General features: G+C 34.1%; 1 protein-coding gene across 1 annotated transcript; it reads right to left on the bottom strand.

The window, feature by feature from the left end:
* Nucleotides 1-52: 52 nt before the first annotated feature.
* On the bottom strand, nucleotides 53-10600 carry LOC145606615 (protein ROOT HAIR DEFECTIVE 3 homolog 1-like). The gene is made up of 13 exons (XM_081662406.1): nucleotides 10497-10600; nucleotides 9438-9560; nucleotides 8943-9009; nucleotides 3933-4038; nucleotides 3741-3811; nucleotides 3581-3644; nucleotides 1829-1894; nucleotides 1657-1707; nucleotides 1503-1565; nucleotides 902-958; nucleotides 639-797; nucleotides 462-530; nucleotides 53-362 (listed from the first exon to the last, which is right to left on the bottom strand). The coding sequence occupies exons 1-13, from the start codon at nucleotides 10522-10524 to the stop codon at nucleotides 231-233; spliced, it is 1056 nt and encodes a 351-aa protein (XP_081518532.1). The 5' UTR covers nucleotides 10525-10600; the 3' UTR covers nucleotides 53-230.
* Nucleotides 10601-19704: the final 9104 nt, after the last annotated feature.

Genomic DNA, 19704 nt, shown 5'->3' with positions numbered 1-19704 from the left:
AAACCCCAAAATTAAATAAACTCAAAGGTTACATAAATAGTGTACATGTTAGACTATGAAATGAATCGTAACTAGGATGCTTCCCGACCCCCTGGTTATTGTATGGACCTTTTGATATAGACAATTGTACTAGAGTTTGTAATGTTTAGTTTACGCTAATTAAGTGCCTTTTTTACCAAAAAAAAAAAAAAATTGAATAAAAATTAAAAGTGTACAAAACCATAACATATTCAGACAAGTATAATTTTTGAGGGAAATATAGACACTAACTCGCATAAACAATGAACGATGATTGAATTGAGCTTTTCTCCAAATTTAGAGGCAAGGCCAGATTGTGAGGCTACTTTGAGTTCAAGCCAATCCTGAAAAAATGGTAACAGAAAGGCCAACGAAATTTAAGCAGAGTAGTAGACCAACAAGAAAATCGAAAGTGGGGATGTTGAGTATTTGGGTTTTTATACCTGATTTTGGGTAAACTTCCTATATTTTTCATCAGCAATTTCTTGACACCGAATATTAGACACCATGACCTGAAATTTTAAATTATTTGTACAATAACAATTACATTAATAAGTTCAACAAAAAGAATCAAATCTCGTTCACATTACTAGTTTAATTTGTTTAGCATTCATGATTACTTTGACTGCAGGAAGATTAAGGTCCTTGTTCTCCTTAATAGTTTTCCAAATATGTTGCATACTGAGAGGAAGAGATGAAGCTGGTACAACTTTATCACGGTCTTCGACAAATCCTCCGGGAGCTATTGAGTGTTTGATTTGTTGCCTCAAACTATCAACCTTGATATGCCCATTATTTACATGAACTCAATTAGACAGCTTTAATTAATAATTTTAATTAAGAAAATCAAAATACTGTACTCAACCAATAAATAATGCCACACCTTTTCTTTGAATTTCTTTGTTTCATGTTCATAGTGAGAAAGAGCAACGACTTTAATCTACAAGCAAGTCAAAGTTAATGTGTGAACAATGATACAAAAAGTCAATTTATAACACTTGATAAAAAAAAAATTAAAAAAGAAGAGTTGTATAAGTATCAAAGAAGAGTTGTATAATTATCGATCTTTTAGGAAAAATTAGAAATAATAATCCCAACTTTCATCAATTTTGCTATAATAATCCCAACTTTGGATTATTCTAGAATAATCCGAACTTTGGGAGTTATTCTTTTTCTACAATCCCTAACCGGTCAACAAAAGTCAATGACCTATTATATCAGGTCATTTGACACATGTCAAGTCCTAATTGGTCCAAATATTAAAAAAAAAAAAAAAAAACCAGCCAACCTCCCCTCCCCCCCCCCCCCCAAAAAAAAAAAAAAAAAAAAAAAAAAAAAAAGAGTAGTTGTATAAGTATCAAAGAAGAGTTGTATAATTTTTTTTTTTTTTTGACGGGAAGAGTTGTATAATTTAGCTAAATAAAATGAAAGGTTTTTGTTCAAAAAAAATAAATAAATAAAAAATGAAAGGTTTACTTACTTACCTCAAAAAGCTGACTTAAAGGAATATGTTCTTGGGTTGGTGCCTTGGAAACCGAATCCCATATCTTGCAAAATTTTTAAAAAATTATAAATAAATAATGTAAAATATAATGTCATACATTAGTAAATTTCTTTTTTTTTTTTTTTTCACATTACCTTTTGAATATTTTCTTCAATAACCGGTTTAATTGTTTCAAAAGGTGTCATCTGATATGAAAAGCCAAAAAAAAAAAAAAAATTGCTCAAAATTGCAAAGTTGTCAATAATACCTCAGCTCATATATATAATTAAATACACACTTGCGTTATATGTAAAAAGACAAACTCACCGTTGTCATATCACGTATTACAAAAATTAGAGTGATCCTACGAGCCTTGAACAATCGCCTCATGACCTTAACACCATCAAACGGCAAACGTAATGATTTTATCATGTTTAGAACCTTGAAAAACATTACTTAAGGAATACTCCATTCTAATTAAAGAACTACATACATAATTAATTAATAAAAATTTTGACAATTACCACCTTCTATTATGTCTATTTTAGCAATTACTACCTTGTATTTTTTTTTAAAAAAAAAATTACCACCTTTGTTGACCCTTATGAGGTTTTGATGATGATACTAAGAATTGAGCAAACTTCCTTTTAATAAGGATTTTCTAGTGTTGTGATGTTGGCAGGTTCAGTAAGCGTAGAGGGGTGAAGTAGGAACTGGAACAAAGAAACTTTAGAAGATCCATGAGGACAAGTAAAGAACAGAAGAAGAGTTTCAGCAATGGAACTTCCCGAAGTTTCTGACTAGGAACTTCAAACGGGTTGTAACGACCTGGTTCTGGTGTAATACTGGGGCAAGCCTCAATAATCAAGGATCAACGCAAAGATCAAGATATCAACCGAAGAAGATGGACTTCATAACTTATAGTTGTATAAAAGATAAGTTTGTTTTCGTAAGATGATGTAAACATATAAATGACTGTTATGCCTGGAACTTATTAGAAATCAGATAGAGCTTGGCAAACTAACTAATTCGTAAAAGATAAATATGAGTTTTATAAAAAAGTACTTAATTGATTTTATCTAAAATCAGGTTTAACTTGGTTTTATCTTTTTTTATAAAATCTTATCTTTTAACAAAAACGAATTTGATTAAATTTGGTTTTTATAAAAACGAATTTAAATCTGTTTGGACTCGGTTTTATAGAAGATAAGATCAGATTTGTGTTTGATCTATCTTGTTTGCGAAAACCCTAGTTTGAGAAGCTGAGGAACTCCTATAAATATATAAGTATTTCAGCTTAGCAAAGTGAGAGTTTTAAGCGTGAAAACCACTTAGTGCTTAAGAGTAAGTTTGCCAAAGGTTTAAGCTTTATCATTTTGATTTCGGGTTTCATGTGTAGCTTTCCATTTATGTGTTAGAGTGTGTCTTTGAGTTGTAATTGGTTTTGGGGTGAGATCGTGAATTCTCTTAAATTCACACAAGTGTATGAGTTTGAATTCTCTAAAATTCGAGTGAAGACTGTGAGTGCACAGAGAGTGAAAGGTACCTGAGAAGTGTCTTGGGTCACCTGGGAAGTGTCCTGGGTAAGGGGAGAAAAGGGTCCTGAGAAGTGTCTTAGGTCTGGTAGGAAGTGTCCTATCATAGAGTCAAGTGTCTGTGGTGGAACTTGCAAGCAAAGGTCTGTGTAATAGGTTGTACTAGGAGAGTTGCCTATTATAGTGAAATTTGTTTATAAGTCCCAATAGGGCCGAGGTTTTACTTCCAATTAGGCACTGGATGGTTTCCTCGTAAAACTTGATGTGTGCTTTAAGTTTTCTTTACGTTTTTATTGTTTAATTCCGCTTAAGTTCCTCGATTGGAACTTACTACTATTCACCCCCCCCTCTCGTAGTAGTTCATCTAAATTAACAACCTTCTATTTTCAAAAACATCAAAAGTTACCACCTTTTTGCCCTCCAATTATCACTTTCTGTAATGTCCATTTTAGCAATTACCACCTTCTACTTTTTTTTTGGAAAATTACCACCTTCTATTTTCAAAAACATCAAAAGTTACCACCTTAAGAGGCAGAGAAAGCACCTGAAACACAGTCTCTAGTAAAGGATTACATGCTGCATTTCTACGTCCAATGTCATTGTACCACCTAAATTTAAAGATTTAGATCAGTGGAAATAATCATGTATGTAATTAAGGAAATACAACAATAATAATAATAAAAGTAAGTATTTCACAAACTTACATGTTTATAAGCACTATATCGGAAACTGCAAGAGCAAAGAGAGCACTTTGTTTCTCAAAAGCAGTATCATCCTAGTAAATGCAAGAGAATGAGCATACTTGAGGAAAATAGGTTGTTACATGAATTTATGCCAAGAGCATCAAAGTGATTCAAAATCGATGAATGATACAACGGTGACGGCGATCCGGTTACCTCTCTTTCTTGACTGTCGGCACCCTCCACATCCATTGCTATAGTTAAGGGCTGCTCCATGCCATCACATGATCTTGCTAGCCAAATACCTTTGGTGGTCGCAGATCTGACAAGAAGAACAAACTTATATATTTTACTTTTTCGCTGTATATATAGGTACTTTACTATTATTGCTTATATGGGCATGAATCGCATGATTATATTACTAGTCAACAAACTCAGATTATACATGTACTCCCTCTGTCCCTTATTCACATGGGAAAAAAGTGGAAGGGGATGAGAATCGAGTTAGGAATGAGAAATGTGAGAGAAATAGGGAGAAAAGGAAAATAATGAGCCCAAAATGACGTCACGTGGTAATTGGGGGGCAAGAAGGTGGTAACTTTTGATGTTTTTAAAATTAGAAGGTACTAGTCAACAAACTCAGATTATATATGTACTCCCTCTGTCCCTTATTCACATGCTTATGTTTCTTTATTATGTTTTAAAGTTTTTTTTAAATTTTTTTTTAAAGTTTTTTTTAATTAAATATTTTTTTTAATAAATTAAATTATTAAATAATTAGATAATGGGACCCACTAACGGCAAAGTTGACAGAATGCTAACGGAAGTACTGATATCTATAGTTTAGTCATTTTTGAGGTGCCAATTTAAAATATAATTTTAGATGGGTAATAAAATTCAATTACTCCCATTTTCGAGGTACCAAAATCCAAATTTTCCTATTTTTAATTATATTTTACTAATTGTTAAAGCAATATTTTGAAAGTATATCCGTTGTGTGTATATATATATATATATATATATATATATATATATATATATATATATATATATACATATATATATATATATATACATATATATATATATATATATATACATATATATATACATATATAATATGTATATATATATATATACATATTATATATGTATGTATATATACATATTATATATGTATATATATATGTATATATATATATATATATGTATATATATATATATGTATATATGTATATATGTATATATATATATATATGTATATATATATACATATATATATATACATATATATACACATACATATACATATACATACACATATACATACATATATATACATACATACATATATACCACTACTAGAAATAGGCCTATTTCCGACGGATTGATTCCGACGGATACCTAATTCCGTCGGAAACATAGGAAATTACGACGGATTTTTATTCCGTCGGACATTTACGACGAATTATTAGGATCCGTTGGAAATCCGTCGGAGATTTCCGACGTAAAATAAATCCGTCGGAATATATAAGCTTTCCGACGGAAAATTCCGTCGGAAATGTAATTTTCCGACGGAATTAAAGTCCGTCGGAAATTTCCGATGGAATATTCCGTCGGAAAATATTTTTTAAAAAAAAATTCAAACTCTAAAAGCAGCCCTCCTTTTATTTCACCCCTTAGCCGTTTTATTTCACTTCCCCCTTTTCATTCTCTCTCCTTTCTTTTGCTGTTTCTCTCTCATCTATGGCTTCCTCATCTTCTCCCCCTTCTTTCTCACCCACGACCCTCTCCTTCGTGTACTTCCTCTCCTTCGTTCTTCCTCTACGAGCCTCTCCTTCGTACTTCCTCTCCGACCCTACGTCCTCTCCTTCGTATTTTTGATTTTATACGGTTTTAAGGTTAAATTCGACAATCAAAACTCTAGATCTAGAGTTTTTATTGTCGAATTAAGCCTTATTAACCAAAATTTGGTGAAATTCGAAGCTAATTTCATAATTAAAGGTATGCTTTGATGTTTTTAATGTTCTTTCTTTTGTTTGTTTTTTTTTTTTTTGAAATTTGGTGGTTCTGGTGGCTCGTTGGTGGTTTTAGGGTCAGTTTAAGGGTGGGTCGAGGGAGGTGGTGGTGGGTGCCGCCAAGGCTAAGGTTAGGGTTAGGGTTTGGGTGGTGAGAGAAGGTTCGTTTAGGTCTGGGTTAGGTGTTTGGGTGTTTTAGGTCGGGTCTGGGTTTGGGGGGTTTGGATCTGTGTTTGGGTCTGGGTAAGTCGGGTCTGGGTTAGGGGTTTGGGTCCGGGTAACTCGGGTCTGGGTTAGGGGTTTGGGTCTGGGTAAGTCGGGTCTGGGTTAGGGGTTTGGGTCTAGCTTAGGTTTGGTTTTGTGGTGTGGGTTAATTTAGTGGGTGGCGGTGGTGGTGGGTTGTAGTGGCGGTGGTGGCGGGTTGTAGTGGCGGTGGTGGCAGTGGGTTAGGGTTTGAGAAGGTTGGTTTGGTTGGGGTTGACAGCCTTTGTGGGTGGTTGGAGGTGGTGATTCGTCGTGCCGGTGGTGGCACGGCGTATTTTTTTAATTTCCCGAAAATAGTTTCCGACGGAATTCGCAGGTACCAGAAATTGTCTTCCGACAAAAAATTCCGTCGGAAACTCCGTCGGAATAGTGTTTCCGACGGCATTTTCGTCGGAAAAGGTGGTTTTTCCTACAACGGCTTTTCCGACAACTTTTTCCGACGGATTTTAAGGTGTTTTCGACGGAATTTTTCCGTCGGAAATGGGCCTTTTTCTAGTAGTGATACATACATACATACATACATACATACATACATATACATACATACATACATACATACATATATATACATACATACATACATATATATAAATACATAATATATATACATATACATATACATATACATATACATAAGTTGCAACATTTTGATTTTGAAATTATTTATATCCTTTCCTTTGACTAGTTTGATGATTGCTAAGCTAACATATAGATAGTTAAATTGTGGGATCTTGTTAGATTTGTCTCTATTTTAGTATCAAATGCTTATGATTTATAAGTATTGGTAATTAAATATATTAACAATTGAAATAATGTATTGACATGTATGAAAAAGAAAAGTGTTGCAAGTATTATAAAATGGAGAAAGTATATATTAGTATATCGATTGTATAGAGATGAATTGAAAAAGACTTCAACGATTATGTTCCATCTTGTTGAAGGTTAAAGGTTTTGATAATGATGAATATAAATCATCAAATTTCAACTAATGAGAGTTCTCTAAGTGTTGTGATTAGAACAGGTCAAATCTAAATTAAGAAGACATGAAGAGGTTCCAAGGAAAGGTTAAAGAATATAGAAGGAGAGTTCTCTAACAAGAACTAATTGAGTTCCCTAATAGGAACTTGAAAATAGCAAGTTAAGAACTTCAATTTGGCCTGCGTTAGAGGCAGCAAGTTTCACAAGAACTTGGCCTACAAAGTTCCAGTTGAGAACTAGAAGTAAAGTGACAGCAGGACTTAGTCATGGATTGTGTGAAGCCCAAGTATGTTGGCTTACAAGATATTGGCGAAGCAGGTTTTTATCTCTTAGATTAGCTGTAAATATGATTGTTAAGTTTATGTGTGAAAATCTATTAGAAACGTGACAAAAGGGCTTGGCAAGCTTAAAATAGGAAAGGTTAAAAAGATAAGTTTTTAAGAAAAGATTTTCTAAAGTGCTTTATTTCTTAAAAACTCAATGTCAAAAGATATTATCCTTTTCATTACTTATCTTTGATAAGTTTAACTTTTCTAAAATAGATTTTCTTTGAAATAGATTTACTTAAAACCATGTTTTGTGATTTTGGAAAAATAACTTAATTATCTTTTTAAAACCCTACTTTCTATATGAGCTAGTCTTATATAAATCGTAGTCATCACATTTCATATTTTTCAGTGAGTTTATGTATGAAGGAATCGTAGTGTGCATATTTGTGTAAGTTTGCCTAGTATATCACTTTGTCATGTTTGTTTCAGGCTTCATGCATAGCTTACCTTTCATATACTAGGGTCAATTTATTATATCAGTTGGGTTATTGGATGTGTGTGTGTGTGTATGTGTGTGTGTGTGTGTGTGTGTGAGTGAGTGAGAGAGAGATTTACTTCTTTGCATACTGAGTCGTAGGCTTCTAGGTTAAAGCTGAGAGTTAGAGTTCTCAAGGAGTACGAGTAAATCTTACTTAGGACTTAGGTTAGGTAGATTAGGGACCTACTGTGTAGCAAATTCAGTCTGAAACTTGTGAGTAAAGGTCTGAGTATAATAATATAAGTTGTAACTTGTGTGTTTACCCTATATTATATATAGTAGATTGATTTGGTTCTGGAAATCCGTAAGAGAGTCGAGGTTTTACTTCTAGTTGGACCTTGAAAGGTATCCTCGTAAAACTTTGTGTGCATTGCAAGTTCCTTTACCTTCTGTTTTACATTCCGCAAAATAAGTCATTAGGAACTCACATACAATTCGATCACCCGCTTCTTGTAGTGTTCGTCTCAACTAATAATTGGTATCTTGTTCGTATTAACTAAGCTAACATATAGATAGTTATAATGTGGGATCTTGTTAGATTTGTCTCTATTTTAGTATCAAATGATTATGATTTATAAGTATTGGTAATTAAATATATTAATAATTGAAATATTGCATTGACAACTATGAAAAAGAAATGTGTTGCAAGTACTATAAAATGAAGGAAGTATATATTAGTATGTAGATTGTGTCGAGATGAATTGAACAAGGCTTCAACGATTATGTTTCAACTAATTTAATTTTTATTCACAAAAACCAATTAAAAGCAAGTATTGTTTGTAAAAAGTGAAAACCATCAAACGTCAGCCAAGGAATGTACTTTGTATTCTCATCTTGCTAGTACTTGTAGTAAGGGACTGTTCTGATTGACTGAAATGAGCTAAACTGAACTGAACTGAAATTATTAAAGCTGAACAGAATTGAATTGAACTGAACTTAATATTTTATGAAAGAAGAAAATTAAGATAAGAACTGAACTGAATTGAATTGAATTGATTGGAGCTGAACTGAATTGAATTGAAAATAAGCTGAAGAGAACAGACCCTAAGTTAAGACACAATAAAGTATTTTCTAAGCTTTATACGAAGTATTTAGCTTTCAATTTACGGACTTTTTTCACTTTATTACCCGAAAACAGCATGAGCTTTTAATAGCTAACCTTCCTTTACGCGCATCCATCTCCTTGAAGTTGGTTCCAAATAAATGGTTCAATAGTGTACTTTTCCCTACAATACCAAACACAAGTTACAGTTAGCAAGGTACTTGTGATCGAGGAATTCCTAGTTTATCACTCAGATAAACATATTTTGTTTGTCAAATGCCAAAATTGTAAATAAATCAACAACTTTGTCAACTCAACATGATATAGCTGTAAATAAATCAACAATTGTAGGTCTCATATTTGATAAAAAGTTGTTAATTTATTTACATTTTAACCATTTGATAAACATATTTTGTTGATCAAGAAGATAAATTTGTATTTTCTCCTAAATATCCAATAAAAAAGAGACAGACAATGGACAAAATTTATTGAATTTTGTAAAAATTTTGTATTCAAAATGGTCGTTATAATAAGCACAAAAAATGCTTCATAAAAAATACTCCGTAAATGCAAATATATAAGCTAGTACAGTAATAAAAACAAAAAACGTACCACTGTTTTGTGGGCCGAAAATGGAGACTATTACATATGACCGCCCGCATGTTGCCCAGTTCACTTCTTTTCCAAAACTTTCGATTCCATTCACATTGAATGTACCATCTCCACCGATTAGCTCTATTATAATTTCAACATTTATACCAAATTGTGTTTCACTATCTTTAATTAACGTCTAACATAGAATGTCTTATATCTAGTAGTAGTATGAAATTTTTTATACGAAGTAGCATATTGAGGCGGGCAAATATAAAGCATTAACAAAGTTGTGGAAAATTGGTATTACGGAGCAACAAATAAAAATCTCAATTTTAACCTTTGTCTTTTTTGTACTCCCAACTATGTGGTGGTGCATTTCTTAAAACAGACTACTTTAACACGTGTTGATCTGTAAGTGGTCCAAAATAAACAAAAAATTAAACTAAATTAAAACTAATCTATACCCTCCTATCCAGCCCCAAGCCCCCAACACCATTCCTCCACCATGTTACCCCAAAAATCCAACCCTCCACCATGAAAACTCCCCGATCGCCCTAAATCCCCCAACTCAAAACTACCCTAACAAACCACCATCTTGAAACCAACCCAAGCCCCCTGCACCATCAAAACCAGCGGGTGCTTGGTTTAGGAAAGAGAGAGAGATAGAAATTCCTACTACAAATAAGGGGAGGGTGATTTTCGAGGTGGGGAAAGTGAAGGGGTGATTTTATGTGGGGCTGGGATGGAGGGATTGAGTATTGGAAATAGGGAGGGATCTATTTTAATTTTTTGGACCAATAAATGTACAACACATGACATTTACAAATTAACATTCTTATGTAGTAATTGCAGTTCATCTAGGTTTATAGAAAGAAAACGCATCCCTAAAATTGTAAATATAGCAAAAAAAAAAAAAAAAAAAAAAAAAAAGTCAAACAACCTGATCACGTACGATCCCATCTAAATATAATCCAATTGGGAGTCTAATTAATCACATAGTTAAGCATGCAAGAAAACAAGTACTTATGAGAATATATTACAAGAAAACAGTAAAGATAAGAGTAAAGATCAACATACGACAAGTGGCTGTAGTTGAGTTGTTCATGGCTTCCTCCTTAAACAATTCAGAAAAACTCTAAGAATGAAGAGAGAGATAAATACAATGCTCTCTATAAACTTGATCAAAGAGAGTGGATAATGGAGGGTTGGAGGAGATCGACTCCTCACTATAATTGACCAAGTCAATGATGATGCAGTCGTCGCAAACTCGCAAGTCTTTTACTACTTATGTCGACTAGTATCACCATACTACAAAATTATGCGTCTTCTTATGTGCGTATCATCCATGTCGTTTGCACCAAGGGGCCTTGCTTTGACGTTGTATCATGGTATCCATTAATTCTAATCTAGTAGGGCCGTCGTATCCCTTTTTTTTTTTTTTTTTTTCCGTATGCTTAACAATAATAATGTTAATAATGGTAATAATAATCTAGTAGGGCCGTCATATCCCTTAACTTATTGACTGTTCAATAGTGAATATTGAATAAATGAATAGTAAGAGAGATTTGTTATGAAACATCTAGATATGGATGACTATTATCTCATGTATCATCAGGAATATTCTAGAATTTGAACTTATTCAATGATGGAACCCTAGATAAAATACATGTATATATATCCCATACTATATGGAATAATATACAGAACGTAACAAATTTCTCCCATCTCTCTATATTTTCTCTTCCATATTTAGCACGTTATCAGCACCAGCTCTAGCTAAAAATCAAGACCAAGGTTTAACCTTAGACAACGATCATTTGTTAAAGACCTTGAAAGGTACGCCTACAATGTTATTCCATCATATTATTGTAGATAAATAAATTAACTTATTTCTGGTATTCCATCAAATTATTGTAGGTAAATAAGTTTGCATATAAGAATTTCTTTCAAAAAAAAAAAAAAAAAAAAAAAGTTTACATATAAGAATAAGAATACATACCCATTAGTCAAAAAGAGTAATTCAATCGCAATCATATTTGATTAGAGTAATATACTATATATTATGTACGTAGTATTATGCGCATAGTTGTTTAATATAAGGCGTCATTTATGATGTAAGATAGAGTTGAATTGTACAGATTAGATTTAGTTCTTGATAGTTGTGCTCTCGACAAATACAAGTTCATGCCCCAGATTTGCGAAATTCGTTTATCTAATGGCATGAACCGTAAATACCAAGCAAATACAAGCCCCTTAATTAGTTCAACGAAATTGACAGCTCACCAACTACTCCGTTAACTTGCAAATTGGATGGCAACTTCACGCCAAGTTAACCCTTGTTAACTATGGTTGGTTACTATACAATATACTGTAGCAAATTTTGAAATCACCATGCAAAACATTATTGCCCTGAGCTATTATAGCGATTTCCCTTTGTAGCGATTTTCAACCTATAAGAGAATGGAAATGGTACTTCCCTTCGTAGCGATTTTCAAGCTATAGTATTCTGAGTTGATTTATATTGTAAGATGATTAAAGTTACTCAATATAAATTAAGGGATGAGTGGTAAACCGGCGGTAGCAATTAGCAAGTTTCAAGTAAGTTTAACTTCCTATCTCCTTTATTGAATATAATATGGTTTGATGTATAATAAGTTTATTTATGTAAAATTACTCGATTCAACTTGTAGGCAGATCAGTGTTGAACTATATATGGATACGATTATGGATGAAGCGATAATAGAGGAAGTGTTGTTACTTCTGTTGGTGGAATTAGTTTGGGTGATGATAATCACTACTAGAAAAGTGTCGTTTTCCGACGGAAAATATTCCTTGAAACACCCTATTTTCCGTCGGAAATAGGGTTTCCGACGGAATTCTGTCGGAATATGTCGTCGGAAAACCCTTTGTAGGAAAAATGGCATTTTCCGACGAAATTTCCGTCGGAAACACATTTCCGACGAAATTTCCGACGGAAATCATGCATCGGAAGACAAATTGGGGCCCGGAAACGTCCGTCGTAAATTTCCGACGGAAAACAAATCCGTCGGAAAATTCCGACGGATTTTCTGTCGGAAACTTCTGCCAAAAAAAATAAAAAAAAACCCACCCCACCCTACCACACACCACCACCTACCACCACTTCCAACCCCCACTGCCACCCCACAAGCCAAAAATAAAAATAAAAACCCACCCCACACCACCACCCACCACCACGTCCAACCCTAACCCACCCACCACCACGACCCTAACCCAATTAACCAGATCTACCACCACCTTAACCCATTTAACCCATAAAACCCACCACATCCGACCACCGACACCACCGATCCTATCCCAGACCCAACCACATACCACCACCGACCTTATCCCACCACCATACACAACCACCGACACCATCAACACAACAAAATCGTAAATTAACCCACAAAAAACGATAATTGACCCACAAAAAACGAAAAGCACCCAAAAAAACGAAAATTTACACAACAAAATCAACACAAAAACTCAAAGAATACCTTAATTCGACATAATAAACCTCGAAATTGGGTTTAGAAGGCCAAATTCGACCACAAAAACTCTAGATCTAGAGTTATTGTGGTCGAATTTGGCCTAAAAACCTTTGTTTTCTTCGTGAGAAGAGAGAAAGGGCGAAATTTGGCCACAAAAATTGGTTGATGTTGATGCCGGCGATGGTGTGTTGATGTTGGTGTTGTTCGTTGTTCGTGGTGTTGTTGTTGGTGTTGTGCGTGGGAGGTAAAGAGGGGAAAGAAGAGGAGAGAGAAGGGGGAAGGAGAAGACGAACAGGAGAGAGAAGGGGGAAGGAGAAGACGAACAGCGAAGAGGGGGAGAACGAAGAGGAAAGAGAAGAGGAGAGAGGAAGGAGAAGAGAAGAGGAGAGAGGAAGGAGAAGTGGAAAGAGAAAGTGAAGGGGGAAAAAAGAAGGAGTGGAGGCGGAAGGTGTTATTAGGGTTTTAAAAAAAAATTTCTTTTTTTTTTAATTTGTTCCTACGGAAAATTCCGTCGGAAAGTTCCGACGGATTAAAAATCCGTCGGAAATTGTACTTTCCGACGGAATTTCCGTCGGAAAAGTCATATATTCCGACGGATTTATTTTCCGTCGGAAATTTCCGACGGATTTCCGACAGAATTATTTAATTCGTCGGAAATATCCGACGGAAAAAAAACCCGTCGGAAATTTCGTTTTTTCCGACGGAATAATGGGTCCGTCGGAAGCAGTCCGTCGGTATTAAGCTGTTTTCTTGTAGTGAATAACCCTAAATTCATATGTTTCGAATCGATTCCTGTCAGTACTGAGCCTGACAGTAACACGGTTGATTCTGTTGTTGGTGAGTCGTTGTTGCAAATCCCTGATCGTGCTGTGAGAGAAATTTCAAGTAGTAACCCTGTTGTATACTCATCTCCGATCTAGACAATTGAGACTATTGTCTCTAACAACCGGGTTAATGTTGTTACCGTTGTAGAACCACCGAGGGTGGGTATGGTTTTTGGATCCTAGCAGGATATTGTGATATATTATATACAATACGCCGAGCAAAAAGGATTCAGGGTTACTTACGTTCAAGGAAATTTTTCAAAGAAAACTAAGGAGCGTAGGGGGTCAAGATGGCGATGTGAATGCTGGGGTGCACCTAACATGAGGGCGCTAAGAGAGGCTAAGAAGAGGGCTAAAGCGATGGAAGTGTCCGGGTATGGTTGTAAGGTGAATGAGGTTATAGGACAAAATGAGCTAAAGAAGGGGAAGAGGTCCTCCAAAAGGTGTCAATATTGCGCTACGATATATGCTAGTATTAACGAGGAAAGTGAATGGGTTATAAAAGAAGTGAACAATGAAAATAAGAATCATAATCCTACCCCGAGCAAATCTAAGCTGGTGAAGGAGTATAAAATGAAGAATTACGCTTCTTCTATTCGAAAGCAGTTAGAAAACTTATGCGAACAGGGTGTACTTGTATCTCAAATTCATGGAGGTTTATCTCAACAGAGGGTGGTACCGAGTGTGAAGGAAATTCAACATGAGATGTATAAGGCGAGGAGGCTTCAAATGGAAGGCGGTGACGCTGCAGAAATGATGTGTTACTGTTAATATGCAAGCCAATAATTCAAACTTTTATCACGCTCACCGTTTGGATGCACAAGGTCACCTGAAGGACATCATCTAGGTCGATGCACGGAGTCGGAGCTGCGTATGAAGATTTTGGGGATGTTGTGTGCTTCAACGCTACTTATCTAACAAATGAATATGAACTTCCATTTGCAAACTTTGTTGGGGTGAACCATCACGGTCAGTCGATTATACTCAGCTGTGCTCGTGTTTCTCGTGAACATTGCGACACATAGTCTTGGGTATTCCGTCAGTGGGTACAATGTATGAGGAACAAGGCTCCATTGGCCATACTTACAGACCAAGCAACAGCAACGAGGAAGCCATTAGCTGAAATTGTACCAAACTCCCGCCATCAATGGTGTATATGGCACATTACGAAGAAGTTCCCAGAGAAGCTTTGAAAATGCACCTGTAAGTTATTGGTCACCGTTAGGGATGGCAATGGGTCGAATTCCGATCGGATTTTGCAAAATCCGACTCCGACCCTACAAGCTGTCGGATTTTTTATTTGCCTTCGCCTCCGACTCCGACATCTAACTCCGAGAATTCAACTCCGATCTGACTTAAATTTCTATCCTTTCTCTGCCCCGATCCAACTCCGACTCCGACTTTAAAAGTAATTTTGACCCAATTATCAATAGCAACCAATATATAATCAACTTTAAAGACCAATAAATTCATAAATTGAATGATAAACAATATATAAGTACATGAAAAAGTAAGAGTCGGATCGGATAAGTCGGATTCTAAGTAGACTCCAACTCCGACCCTCCTTTGCCTCATAGTCGGATTTTTTAAACGGAGTCGGATTCGGATACTTGTTTCTCGGATTTGGTTTGGATTTTGTTTTCTTCAGATCGGATCGGACTAGGGGCGGATTCGGACTAGTTTGTCATCCCTAGTCACCGTTGTTTCATATCTTTGACATGATTAAATAATCCTACATTTTCGCAATTATGTAGAAATAAAGATATACGTACACTATCTTACTATTTACAATTTACTGTCTGTGCACAATACGTGGCAAGTACCAGAAATTTAAGAGGTCGTTGAAAGCTGTTATATACGAGAGCTTTACTGTGGAAGAATTTGAGAAAGATTGGCTGGCAATTATCAAGCACTACAAGTTGGAAGAGAATGAACAATTTGATGATCTTTTCTAGGAGAGGCATATGTCGGGCTGGCAAAAACTGACCCGAACCAAAAACTCGACTCGAAAAAAGCGGGTTAGGGTTGAGAATTTCGACTCAAAAACTTCAATGGGTTGACACGAACTCGAACCCAAAATTAAATGGGTTAGGTTAAGTTTGAAAATCTCAACCCGAAAACAACCCACTTAACCCGAATTAAATTTCAGGTCAAAATCAGGTCAGGTCAACCCGAACCCGACCTGATAACCCGAACTATTTTAAGTAAAAAAAAAAAAATTGTAAAATGCTTTAAAAGTGTAAATTAGCCCATCCCAAATTCCTAAGAGGCTTCCACATATAAAATGAAAACCCTAAATTCTCATTTTCTACACTCATTTTCCTTCAGCCGTTTTACCCACTTCTCTCTCTTTAATTTTCTCTCTCCTCAAAAACGACACTGTAGCTTAATAAAGGGACACTCAAAAACCCTAAAATCACTTCACCATTGTTGAATCAGAGTTCTTCAAGTCTTCACAATTATTGAATTTGACTACAATTGTTATCTTCTCACTCTCATACTGTATTTTTCTTGCTTACTGTTCTTAATTTATGAGTTTATAAGAATTAATTTTGTTATTTTAAAAGTATATACAAATTGATTTATGCAAATTTATGCTGGTTTATGTAATTATACGAAATGATTTATGGATTTATGCGAATTTACGCTAGTTTATGTAACTATACGAATTGATTTACGCAAATTTATGCAAATTCATGCTGGTTTATGCAATTATACGAATTGATTTATGGATTTATGCGAATTTATGCTAGTTTTATGTAATTGTATGAATTTATTTATGGATTATACGAATTGATTTTGTTATTTTCATGCTAGTTGTTGATTTTATGTAATTATACTAATTGATGTAAGCATTTTACTAATTATACGAATTGAATTATTGATTTTGTTCTGGATTATATGAATTGATTTTTTTTGTTTATTTACAAGTATCCAATTTTTTGGATGATAAAGGAAGTAATTCTAGTTAAAGTAATTTGGCAGGAAGTAATTACATTCAACTGTACAATATTCAAGAACTTTTTTCCGGAGAGGAGGAAGAAATTGATTCAACAATGGATGGTAAGGGAAAGAGAAAAAGCCACAAAGCTTCCCCTAAAAAACCTCGTGTGCTTCTAACTGGTAAGAAATGCCAACGTTGCCTTTCTTCTGATGTTTGATTTGGGAGTTGTTTCAGTTTTTGGAAGAGCTTGATGAAAATGGTAATTTGATTTGCAAATGTAAAAAGTGTGGTGTATGCTTTAATGGTGATAGTAAGAATGGAAAAGGAAATCTTCATCGTCATCTTAAAAATTGTAAACAAAGGTCATTTAGGGATGTTCGTCAAATGATTTTAGAGAAAACATCTTCTAGTTGTAGAATGCATAAATTTGATGCTACCTATTTTTGTGAATTGTTGTGTCTTGCTATTGTTGAGCATGATCTGCCTTTTCAATTTAGTTGAAGTATAAGGGTGTTAGGAGATTATTTTCTTATCTGAATCCTAATTTCAAACTTGTCACAAGAAACACCATTAAATCTGATGTGCTTAAGAATTAAGATGCATAAAAAGGAAAAAGAGCAATTGAAAAGATTCAAAATTTCTCTTACATTGCCCCCCTCATACCAGTATTCATTTATGTGATCATGTGTATGAGTTGTTAAAGGAATAGGGTATTCAAATAAACATATTTTCAATTACATTAGATAATGCTTCTTCATTTAATGTTGTTGCTCAAAATCTTAAAGGGGAACTTGATTTGATTTGTGGTGGGGAATTTTTTCATATAAGGTGTTGTGCTCCCCCTTATAATGGTATTAATTTGATTCATTTATCTTAAAATCTTAAAATCTTACATTGCTTCCCTCATACCAGTATAGATTTGATTCATTTATCTAGTTGTTCAAGATGGTTTAAAAGAGATTAATGGGGCTGTGTGTGAGATTAGAGAGAGTGTTAAATATTGTAAGAGTTCTCAAGCTAGAAACACAGATTCTTAAGTTGTGTAGTACATGTTGAACTTCAATCAACTCGATCTTTACAACAAGATGTTCCCACTAGATGGAACTCCACGTACATGATGCTTGATAGTGCTTTGTATTTCAAAAAAGCTTTAATTCACTTTCAAAAAGTCGATGCCAACTATGTTCATTGTCCTTCCATGGAAAAATGGGGTAGAGTAGAGAAAATATGCAAGTTTTTGAAAGTTTTTCATGACGTCACACTAGCCTTTCCGGAACCAAATATCCTACTTCCAATCTTTACTTTTCTAATATTTTAAAGGTTAGACTGTTGTTAAAAACTGAAAAGAGAAGTTCAGATCTTTTTATGCAAAAAATGGCTAACAAGTTACTTGACAAATTTGGAAAGTATTAGGTTGATTTTAGTAAATTTATGGTTGTTGCTGTGGTGTTGAATCCATGATATAAGATTCAATGTGTCCAATGGGGTTACAAGATGATCTATGGGGTTGGTGTTGAATATGAGCTTGAGTTCTCTAAAGTTAGCGTTCTATAAGGGAATCATACCATTCTTATGTTGCATCTCATTCTTCATTAAGCAATGTAAATCTCAAATCTACTGATTCTGAGGTTGTGAAGGAACCTTGTGATGATTTTATGAAGGTAAATACTTCTTCCCTTATCTGTTTTATTGTATCATGAAATCTGACTTTACTTATTTTGATTTTCTTATAATCTGATTTGTAAATTTTGAGATTAATATTTATAATTTGATTTTAATATAAATTATGAGATCAATATTCTGATTTTTTTAGTTATGATCTGACTTTTATATATAATTTGATTTTGCATAGTGTGGCTGATTTCTATAATCTGATCCATACAATCTGATTTTTATAAGTTGATTATAATCTGATTTTTTTTAAAGTTAATTATAATCTGATTATAATCTAATTTATATAATTTGATTATAATCTGTTTTATATAATCTTATTATAATCTGATTTATATAATCAGATTTATATAATCTGATTATAATCTGATTTATATAATCTGATTATATAATAATATAATTTGATATTTATGATTTGGTTTTTATAGGATTTTGATGATTTTTCTGCTGAGCAATCATCTGTGGCTATGAAATCAAAGATGGATACGTATTATGATCGAGGAGCCACTTATGCCTCGATCCAGCAACATTGATATTTTAGTTTATTTGAGAACTTGTTCAGTTCGTTACTGTAAGGAGGGTGTTCCTCTCGTAGGGGATCTTCTCCTCTAATACCCATTAGCCCTTTAAAAAAGCCTAGGACTTTACACTTGTTAAGGTGTAGTAGGATTTGAATTCCTAACTTTTTGGGGGACCTTGAATTAGAATTGATTCTGTCATTACGCTTTTTTATAAGAAACAAGTAGAAGTCGCCAATGAGTTCTAGGAAAACTCATAAATCTTGTTCATGCCTTTCTTCCATGTGGAGTTCATGGAATAATTAGCACGAATCGTAAGTTTACCCATGCCAAAATTGGTCTACATGAACTAGAAATGAGTTCAGGAGTGAGGGTACTAAAATAACGTTCCCTTTAGGGGGGAATAGCTATCCTAGCCCTAGTGCGGCCTCTACTAGCTCTTCTCTTTTTACAATTTCATCACCAAACAATATATGCAACGCGATACCTAAAACTAAGTTAGTTGATTTTATTTACACACATCAATTCATGTAGGAATTACATTGCAAAGTCGTTATTCTTTATTTAATCAAATTCGTGAATAGGTTAAAAAATAAACAATATTCGCCTTGGCTTAAGTAATCAACCAACAATTAATTATTCAATTCTAATCTTATTTAATGCAAGATACTATGTGGAATTGATTAATTAATCCTTTTAAGTTGATCAAGGAACACTAATTAATTAATTAAAGTTTTTTTAAACAATAAAGTAAAAGTGATTTATCTAAGTGCTCAGGAATTTACCACATCTCTTTGCTAGATTTCTGTTTAGAAC

This window comes from Chenopodium album, chromosome 23 (genome assembly GCF_948465745.1).
Source record: "Chenopodium album chromosome 23, dcCheAlbu1.1, whole genome shotgun sequence".
NCBI classification, from domain to species: Eukaryota; Viridiplantae; Streptophyta; class Magnoliopsida; order Caryophyllales; family Amaranthaceae; genus Chenopodium; species Chenopodium album.
This window is presented reverse-complemented; position numbering and strand designations above follow the sequence as displayed.